This window comes from Hyla sarda, chromosome 2 (assembly GCF_029499605.1).
Source record: "Hyla sarda isolate aHylSar1 chromosome 2, aHylSar1.hap1, whole genome shotgun sequence".
NCBI classification, from domain to species: Eukaryota; Metazoa; Chordata; class Amphibia; order Anura; family Hylidae; genus Hyla; species Hyla sarda.
Window position 1 is genome coordinate 7,921,442 of NC_079190.1, and position 10,299 is coordinate 7,931,740.

The 10,299-nt window shown below is 46.7% G+C and overlaps 1 protein-coding gene across 1 annotated transcript; it reads left to right on the forward strand.

Annotated features, from left to right (window-relative positions):
• Positions 1-6,150: 6,150 nt before the first annotated feature.
• On the forward strand, positions 6,151-7,113 carry LOC130357142 (olfactory receptor 4D5-like). The gene has a single exon (XM_056559586.1). It carries the CDS (start codon positions 6,151-6,153, stop codon positions 7,111-7,113), a length of 963 nt encoding a protein of 320 aa, XP_056415561.1.
• The last annotated feature ends 3,186 nt before the right edge of the window (positions 7,114-10,299 follow it).

Consider the following 10,299-nt stretch of genomic DNA (forward strand, 5'->3'; position numbering starts at 1 on the left):
GGTGGTCGTTGTTCTTTGCCCGTTTTAACTTTGAAATTCATTTTCGCCCTGCCGACAAGAACATTAGGGCCGATGCCCTCTCTCGTTCCTTGGATGCCTCGGAAGTAGAGCTCTCTCCGCAACACATCATTCCTCCTGACTGTCTGATCTCCACTTCTCCAGCCTCCATCAGGCAAACTCCTCCAGGGAAGACCTTCGTTTCTCCACGCCAACGTCTCGGGATTCTCAAATGGGGACACTCCTCCCACCTCGCAGGCCATGCGGGCATCAAAAAATCCTTGCAACTCATCTCTCGTTTCTATTGGTGGCTGACTCTGGAGACGGATGTTGTTGATTTTGTGCGGGCCTGTACTGTCTGTGCCCGGGATAAGACTCCTCGCCAGAAGCCTGCTGGTCTCCTTCATCCTCTGCCTGTCCCTGAACAGCCTTGGTCACTGATTGGTATGGACTTTATTACAGACTTACCCCCATCCCGTGGCAACACTGTTGTTTGGGTGGTCGTTGATCGATTTTCCAAGATGGCACATTTTATTCCTCTTCCTGGTCTTCCTTCAGCGCCTCAGTTGGCAAAACAATTTTTTGTACACATTTTTCGTCTTCACGGTTTGCCCACGCAGATCGTCTCGGATAGAGGCGTCCAATTCGTGTCTAAATTCTGGAGGGCCCTCTGTAAACAGCTCAAGATTAAATTAAACTTCTCTTCTTCTTATCATCCCCAATCCAATGGGCAAGTAGAAAGAATTAACCAGGTCCTGGGTGACTATTTACGGCATTTTGTTTCCTCCCGCCAGGATGACTGGGCAGATCTTCTACCATGGGCCGAATTCTCATACAACTTCAGAGTCTCAGAATCTTCTGCTAAGTCCCCATTTTTCGTGGTGTACGGCCGTCACCCTCTTCCCCCCCTCCCTACTCCCTTGCCCTCAGGTTTGCCGATAAGAAAAGAAGAACTCCCCCCATTTTTGCTCCCGGAGACAAGGTATGGCTCTCCGCTAAATATGTCCGCTTTCGTGTCCCCAGTTACAAACTGGGACCACGCTATCTTGGTCCTTTCAAAGTCTTGTGCCAGATTAACCCTGTCTCTTACAAACTCCTTCTTCCTCCTTCTCTTCGTATTCCCAATGCCTTCCATGTCTCTCTCCTTAAACCACTCATCATTAACCGCTTCTCTCCCAAACTTGTTTCTCCCACTCCTGTTTCCGGTTCTTCTGACGTCTTCTCCGTGAAGGAGATTCTGGCCTCCAAGACGGTCAGAGGGAAAAAAAATTTCTTGGTGGATTGGGAGGGCTGTGGCCCAGAAGAGAGATCCTGGGAACCTGAGGACAACATCCTAGACAAAAGTCTTGTCCTCAGGTTCTCAGGCTCCAAGAAGAGGGGGAGACCCAAGGGGGGGGGGGTACTGTTACGCCGAGCGCTCCGGGTCCCCGCTCCTCCCCGGAGCGCTCGCAACATCCTCGCAATTGCAGCACCCCGGTCAGACCTGCTGACCGGGTGCGCTGCAATACCTCTCTCAGCCGGGATGCGATTCGCGATGCGGGAGGCGCCCGCTCACGATGCGCATCCCGGCTCCCGTTCCTGACTCGCTCTCCGTCGGTCTTGTCCCGGCGCGCGCGGCCCCGCTCCTTAGGGCGCGTGCGCGCCGGGTCTCTGCAATTTAAAGGGCCACTGCGCCATAGATTGGCGCAGTTGGCTTAATTAGTATGTTCACCTGTGCACTCCCTATTTATACCTCACTTCCCCTGCACTCCCTCGCTGGATCTTGTTGCCATTGTGCCAGTGAAAGCGTTTCCTTGTGTGTTCCTAGCCTGTGTTCCAGACCTCCTGCCGTTGCCCCTGACTACGATCCTTGCTGCCTGCCCCGACCTTCTGCTACGTCCGACCTTGCTCTTGTCTACTCCCTTGTACCGCGCCTATCTTCAGCAGTCAGAGAGGTTGAGCCGTTGCTGGTGGATACGACCTGGTTGCTACCGCCGCTGCAAGACCATCCCGCTTTGCGGCGGGCTCTGGTGAATACCAGTAGCAACTTAGAACCGGTCCACCAGCACGGTCCACGCCAATCCCTCTCTGGCACAGAGGATCCACCTCCTGCCAGCCGAAGCGTGACACTCCTAACGATAATAGGAATTTTTTTGAAACATAACAAACTTACAATGCGCTGTTCCAAATGATTATGCACAGTTTCAAAACACTTTATAGGTTGTAAAGAACTGAAAGTTGTCATGTGTTGTGTTTGCAGCATTTACTGAAATCAAAAGCTATTTCAGTCAAACTTTTAACAACATTTTAACTTTTTAAACTTTTTTAACAGGTCCCATTACATTGTAACACAGGACCCCTTATTTGATAGCAGCTTCACAAGTCTTGCATCCATTGAACTTGTGAGTTTTTGGACAGTTTCTGCTTGAATTTGTTTGCAAGATGTCAGAATAGCCTCCCAGAGCTGCTGTTTGGATGAAAACTGCCTCCCACCCTCATAGATATTTTGCTTGAGGATGCTCCAAAGGTTCTCAATAGGATTGAGGTCAGGGGATGATGAAGGCCACACCATGACTTTCTCTCCTTTTATCCCCAAAGCAGCCATTGATACAGAAGTATTCTTTGCATCATGAGATGGTGCACTGTCATGCATGAAGATGATCTTATTATGGAAATCATAGTTCTTCCTTCTGTACCAGGGAAGAAAGTGGTCAGTCAGAAACTCCACATACTTTGCAGAAGTTATCTTTACACCTTCGGGAACCCTAAAGGGTCCGACTAGCTCTCTTCCCATGTTTCCGGCCTAAAACATGACTCCACCACCACCTTTCTGACGTCGCAGCCTTGTTGGAACAGGGTGGCCGTCCACCAGCCTTCCACTGCTCCATCCATTTGGACCATCCGGAGTTGCACGGCACTCATCAGTGAACAGAACTGTTTGAAAATTAATCTTCATGTTTTTTTCTGCCCAATGCAGCCATTTCTGCTTGTGAGCATTGGTTAGTGGTGGCCGAATAGAAGGTTTATGCACAGTTGCAAGACTCCAGAGGAACCAGCAGCTTCAAATATCTCAACGACAGAAGACAGAAATGAATCACACTCACCACTTGTTGAGTCCCAAAGTTGTAGACTTTTATTTCGTATTGGAGATGGAACAACATACATAGGAATAGCAATTCCATGGAGTGGGGAGTGAGAGCAGCCGCTCTCAAGATGCAGGGGCACACCAAAGGGGTGGCAACTAGTTTCACGTCAACTGTCGCTTCTTCTGGCCAGGTGTGTGTCGTGAGTGTGTGTGTGAGCTTCAAATATCTGTTTGCTGCTATGTAATTGTATTTTAGCAGCTGCTCTCTTGATCCGATGCATGGATCTGGCAAAAATCTTCCTCAATGTGCCTTTATTTGCATAAACCCGTCTGTGCTCTGAATCATCCACAAATCTCTTAATAGTACGATGATCACGCTTAAGTTTTCGTGAAATATCTAAAGTTTTCATACCTCGTCCAAGGCAATGAACTGTTTCACTCTTTTCAGCAAGAGAGATCCTTTTTCTTCCCCATATTGCTTGAAAATGGTGTCTACTTAATAATGTGGAACACCCACCTTTAAGACTTCACTCTGTGATGGCTTCTGTGACAAATGTAATGCAGAGAGGCCCTTGTTCAACATCTTCTCTCTTGCAAAGACAAAATAGAAATGTATAAGATGATATCCTCACAACATGGGTAGGAATAGGAGCAGAAGGAGTGACTTGAATAAGTATCAGACATGTGGCCTAGGTGTAGGTATTCGGCTAGAAGAAACAGGCATGGTCGCACATCTACAATCTTGTATAATGATCTGATTGCTTCTCAGCATAATATCAAAAACTAACAGGTTGTTAGTATACATTTTTGATCAATAAGTACAAGCCCACTCGCCACGTCAAGGCCACCTATTTAGAGTGGGTCCCTAACGTCCCTAGCATAAAATGGCGTAGCACTGGGTGGCGACCACCACCGCCACGACAGCAGTGCCCATGGGGGGAATGACCCACTGGCAGAGCGGCGCCAATGCCACTCAAACCAGTCTATGGGTCGCACCTCCCCACAGACACGGCGCCACGGCAGCAACGGACGCCGCACAGCACCACACCAGTGTGAACAAGGTGTAACCGCTCACTTACCAAGCTCTCCCAGTCAAACTGGGAGGCTGCTAGGAAAGAAATGGCCCTTGTGTAGCTAACTACTACTTATATAGGGTTGGGCTGAGGGGGTGGGGAAGAGTGCAGCACATGAAAAAAAAGGAGGGGATAGAAAACACAGTGTGAATTTGGCTAGAAGAAACAGGCATGGTCGCACATCTACAATCTTGTATAATGATCTGATTGCTTCTCAGCATAATATCAAAAACTAACAGGTTGTTAGTATACATTTTTGATCAAAAAGTACATGCCCACTCGCCACGTCAAGGCCACCTATTTAGAGTGGGTCCCTAACGTCCCTAGCATAAAATGGCATAGCACTGGGCGGCGACCACCACCGCCGCAACACCAGTGCCCACGGGGGGAACGACCCACTGGCAGAGCGGCCGCAATGCCACTCAAACCAGTCTATGGGTCGCACCTCCCCACAGACACGGCGCCACGGCAGCAACGGACGCCGCACAGCTACATATGGGCCATTTCTTTCCTAGCAGCCTCCCAGTCTGACTGATGAACTGGAACTTTCAGCAAGTGCAGGGCTAAATAGATGTTACTCTGGTCAACGGCATGCCGAGACTGGTTCTAACAGGTTTGGGTCCATCCCTTCTCCTTGGAAGGTGAACCAGGGACTTTTCTTGGCAAAGATTGGCTAGGCACAGCATTAGATATCAGCAACTAATGTGTGCCTTTAAGGAAACTTGTCACCTGTTTTATGCTGCTCAAACCGCAACTAGCATGAAACAGGTTCAGAGAGCGGGGTCCTAAAATTCTGTCAATCACCCTGAAACGCTCAGGTGTTTAATAGAAATCATAGTTTAAAAAAGGTGCCAAGCCCGGGGAAAGTAGTGACGACACGCAGTACTATCACACGCAGTACTATGGCTGCTCACCACACTTACAACCTTGAGTAACATATCTGTCTATATCTGTGTATAGGGAGAGACACGTCACTCAGGGCTGGCAGGGCAGGTTGTGGCTGCCAGGAACCCCCCAATGGTTGCTCGGGTCCTTTTCAAACTATAATTTCTTTAAAATGCCCATACATTTCAGAGTAAATCTTAGCGTTTCGGGGCCCCTCTCCATGCACCTGTTTCATGCTGCTCACTGTTTGGCAGCATAAAACAGGTGACAAGTTTCCTTCAAAGATAACCAACTATTAGCTTGTAAATGTATTCAGCTGATCTAATGTAGCTGGCTGATAGCAGAGAGCATTAGCCTGGCCATTGACTGATCACTGCTTGTATATGGACACAAATGTACTTGGAGGTGAGTGAGGCATTCAACCTCATAAATCTACTGGCAGGAAATAAATAAAAACCTAGAAAGATAGATTTTTGTAAAGAGGGCACCTCCCAATCCTTGTTCTCGTTTAGTTTGCTGGCACCATATTTCACCCTACATTATAAAATGTCCACAGGGGTCTGCTTTCCAATAGGTGGGGTCCTAGAGGTCCATATCCAGTAAATATGCCATAAATATGTTTAATAGGCCTTATGCTTTGGCCAGTGGACAGGCCAAGTGGTAGAGAGATCAACTCGCCAGGAACTTGTATGAGACCATTAGGGTCACCTCGTTGGTTTTCGCTTTTTTTTTTTTTTTTTTGATTCATGTGCAAAAAAGGTAGAAGTAAAATCAAATTTGAATTTTGTATCTATGAATGATAAATAACTCCTTGATCTACTAAGAATATATATATATTATGAAGAACTATCACTAGTAATATTTACTGAAACAGTTGGCATTATAAAACCCTTAGGATCTAATTACCAGAACTGTCTAAGTCATCAATGTTCTTATTAGTTACAGTAAGAATCTGGAGTGTAGTCCAGAGGGAAGAAGTCCCTGAGGTCTCTCACTGCTCATCTGTCATATTAATAATTATTTTCATGCCAGAAAAGGTCTATATAAGATCTATTTTTCTGGTAATGTCGACCAAATCCACTAAGCAGGGCCATTACGAAGTCTACATGAAACGGAGAAAAGTCTTCAACAATGGTGAATGTGTCCATGGTCTTCATCATCCATGACTTTGTTCTTTTAGGACTCAAGGAGATGGAGCACCTGAGATATTTCTACTCTGTCGTCGCCCTTGTAATATATCTCAGCACAATGTTCTTATCCACATTAATTGTGTATGTTGTATGGGCAGAACAATCTCTCCATGAACCTATGTACATCCTTATATGTGGCCTGGTGGGGAACGTTATGGTTGGCAGCTCAGTAACTGTCCCCAAGCTGGCCATAGACTTGCTCTCTGGATATTCCACCATCTCACTGTCAGTATGTCTGACCCAAGCATTCTTTCTCCAAACCTCTGCTTGTATAGAGATACTAACATTTACCATCATGGCCTATGATAGATATTTGGCTGTTGGTTTTCCATTGAGATACCACTCTCTGATGACCAATAAGAAGGCCTTACAGTCCTTGGCTATCATCTTGTTTGTGATTTCAATAGGTGGATTGGTTGTTGTCCTATTGGTGATCAGGTTAACATTATGTGGTGTTGGCATCAATAACGTGCTCTGTGAAACAATATCTCTTGTCCGGTTGGCTTGTGGCAGTACAGCCATCAATGACGCCTATGGGACTGCTTGGACCTTGCTGATTTTCATGGGCTCTTTAATCATTGTGATCTACTGCTACATACGGACATTTCTTGTCTGCCTGAAGATCTCTATGGCAGCCTCCCAGAAAGCCATCCAAACACTGGTGACCCACATAATCACATACTCTACTTTAATGGCAGCTAATTTATTTGTGGTTTTCAGGTATAGATTAAATAATGGTTCCTCATCACCTTTGACGCACACTGTAGTCGTATTAGGTGGTCTATTGGTCTCCATCACCCTAAATCCTCTCATCTACGGGATAAGGACAGAGGCTTTAAGGATGAAGATGATTCACTCTTTAAAGGCAATTACCCAGAGACAGACACTGGGTGAATACAAGTAATTATTGGCATGGGCTGCTTATGAGATAATTTTATATTAAATTAAGTGAACCCCCAATGTGCCAAAGTTTTATTTAATATGAACTAAATTGCTTAATATGAACCAATTTTACCAAAAATCTCTCTATATTTTGAGTATGCAACTCCTATACAATTCAATGTATCTTGTGGTTACAGATTACAAACATACCTTGTGTATTTTGATCCTTCCTCAGAATTCTGTCCTTAAATTATCACTCACTTTTTTTTTTTGGGGGGGGTGTCTATATCGTTACTTAATATATATATATATATATATATATATATATATATATATATGGTGTCCTGGTACCGTATTACATACAGTACCTTGGTAGGGGTCCCCAAAGCCAGAGTTCCTAGGAACCGTGGGGTCCTCAGATCTAGTCTTCACCTAGTCACCCCTTAGATAGTGAATATATTGTTAAGGTAAATTTGTATAAATGTATGTAGAAAGTGTACTTACGCTAGCGTTGCAGGACCTGCGGGTCACGTGACGAGGCTTTAGTCTCTATGGTTAATGCAAAGGACCTTTGGAGGTTCATAGGCCATGTGATACCCACAATGCTTTGTGAGGCTGATTGACAGATGGCGTGGACCAATCCTAGAACGGCCAGCCCCTGCCCATATAAGGGAGCTGCTGCCATTATTCTCTCTCTTGGGTTGCTGTCACTGAATGAGGTAGGACCTCCACAACTTTCAATGACAATTACTAGGCCTTCTAAATTTTCCGCAATTATTGGCAAGGACCCTGGACCTAAACATAACCCTAAATCCAGCGGATCTGCGCATACTAAATTCCTACAAGTTAAAGAACTTACTAAAAGTCCCAACCAACGGCCAATCTCACCTAAGCGGTTCATAGACTCTGTTACAAAGACTGTTCTTATGTTTGCATGCTACAGAAAATCTTCAGTAAAATTTATGCAAGTTTTCAGCGAAGCTCTGGTTGTGGACAATACTTTATTCTGCAAGCACCTATCGTCCTTGGGAAGGGTGGCGATAGGCCAAGACACACAGCATTTAACCCTCACCCTGGCGTCACGACTGACAAGGGTTAATAACACCCTTTATAACCTGCACAGCAACATCCCGACCACAATTCATACCCTCAAGGTGACCACTATATATATATATATATATATATGTTTGTGTTAAGGCTAATTTATTAAGCCTGTATTTGTGGGAGGGGCGGGATTTCACTATAAGAACCCGCTGCAGTACCTGTGCTTGACGCCGCGTGTTCGTCACGTGCTTCAGCTGACTGATCGGAAGTCGCAGACACGGTCGGCGAGGGAGCGGGTAAGTGGCCGTACTGAGCGGGGGTTGCGAATCCTGACCTTCCCTTGCTCTGGAGGTAGGTCAGAGTGGAGGGGTCCCCCCCCACGCCCATACTGCGGCCGGCTCGGCCACGCTACACAGGTTTTGACGGATGTGCCTGCTCAGGCCACGCTACATAGAGTGGTATTTAGCAAGTAGGTAACTGGCGGCTCGGGCCACGCTACATAAACGCGGCATTTTTTATGGGGTAGTCGCCAGCTCGGGCCACGCTATTATGTTTTGTTATATGGTAGGGCCTGGGGCTGGTTATGGCCAGCTAGGGCCATGCGATTTACATATGGGCAAGCTCAGGCCACGCTACAATGTTGTGCTAGTAGCGTTCATGCAGCGCATGCGCTTGTAGTACCAGTGCTGCGTGGACGCTGGTAGTACCGTACATGCACCCATATTATTCATACTCTGCTCCGCTCTGCACATTTCAGTAAGGGGTTAATTATATGTCGGCACGCTCTGACTGCTCCGCTCTGCACCTTACAGTAGGGGTTACTTATATGCCAGCACGCTCTCTGACTGCTCTGCACATTACAGCAAGGGGTAATTATATGCCGGCACGCTCTGACTGCTCCGCTCTGCACATTACAGTAGGGGTTACTTATATGCCAGCACGTCTTTGACTGCTCTGCACATTACAGCAAGGGGTTACTTATATGCCAGCACGCTCTCTGACTGCTCTGCACATTACAGCAAGGGGTAATTATATGCCGGCACGCTCTGACTGCTCCGCTCTGCACATTACAGTAGGGGTTACTTATATGCCAGCACGTCTTTGACTGCTCTGCACATTACAGTAGGGGTTAATTATTTGCCAGCACGCTCTCTGACTGCTCCGTTCTGCACTTTACAGTAGGGGTCACTTATATGCCAGCTCGCTCTCTGACTGCTCTGCACATTACAGCAAGGGGTTAATGATATGCCGGCACTCTCTGACTGCTCCGCTCTGCACATTACAGTAGGGGTTACTTATATTCCAGCTCGCTCTCTGACTGCTCTGCACATTACAGCAAGGGGTTAATTATATGTCGGCACGCTCTGACTGCTCTGCACATTACAGTAGGGGTTAATTATTTTCCAGCACGCTCTATGACTGCTCCGCTCTGCACATTACAGTAGGGGCTAATTATATGCCAACATGCTCGCTGACTGCTCTGTACATTACAGTAGGGGTTAATTATATGCCAGCACGCTCTCTGACTGCTCTGTCCTGCACATTACCGTAAGTTGTTTATTACATGCCAGTATGCTCTCTGACTGCTCCGCTCTGCACATTACGGTAAAGGGTCAGTTATATGCCAGCACGCTCTCTGACTGCTCTGCACATTACAGTAGGGGTTAATTATATGCCAGCACGCTCACTGACTGCTCCGCATATTACAGTAGGGGTTAATTACATGTCAGCACGCTCTCTGACTGCTCCGTACTGCGCATCACTGTAAGGGGTCAATTATATGCCAGCACGCTCACTGACTTCTCCACGCTGCATATTACAGTAGGGGTTAATTATATGTCAGCACGCTCTCTGACTGCTCCGCTCTGCGCATTACTGTAAGGGGTTAATTATATGCCAGCACGCTCTCTGGCTGCTCCGTTCTGCATATTGCAGTAGGTGTTAATCACATGCCGGCACGCTCTGACTGCTCTGCTCCGCATATTACAGTAGGGGTTAATTATATGCCAGCACGTTCTCTGACTGCTCCACTCTGCGTATTACAGTAGGGGTTAATTACATGCCGGCACGCTCTGACTGCTCCGCTCTGCATATTACAGTAGGGGTTAATTACATGCCGGCACGCTCTGACTGCTCCGCTCCGCATATTACAGTAGGGGTTAAT

Coding starts and splice junctions, on each gene's coding strand:
- LOC130357142 (XM_056559586.1), top strand. CDS start 6,151: ATGGTGAATGTGTCCATGGTCTTCATCATCCATGACTTTGTTCTTTTA.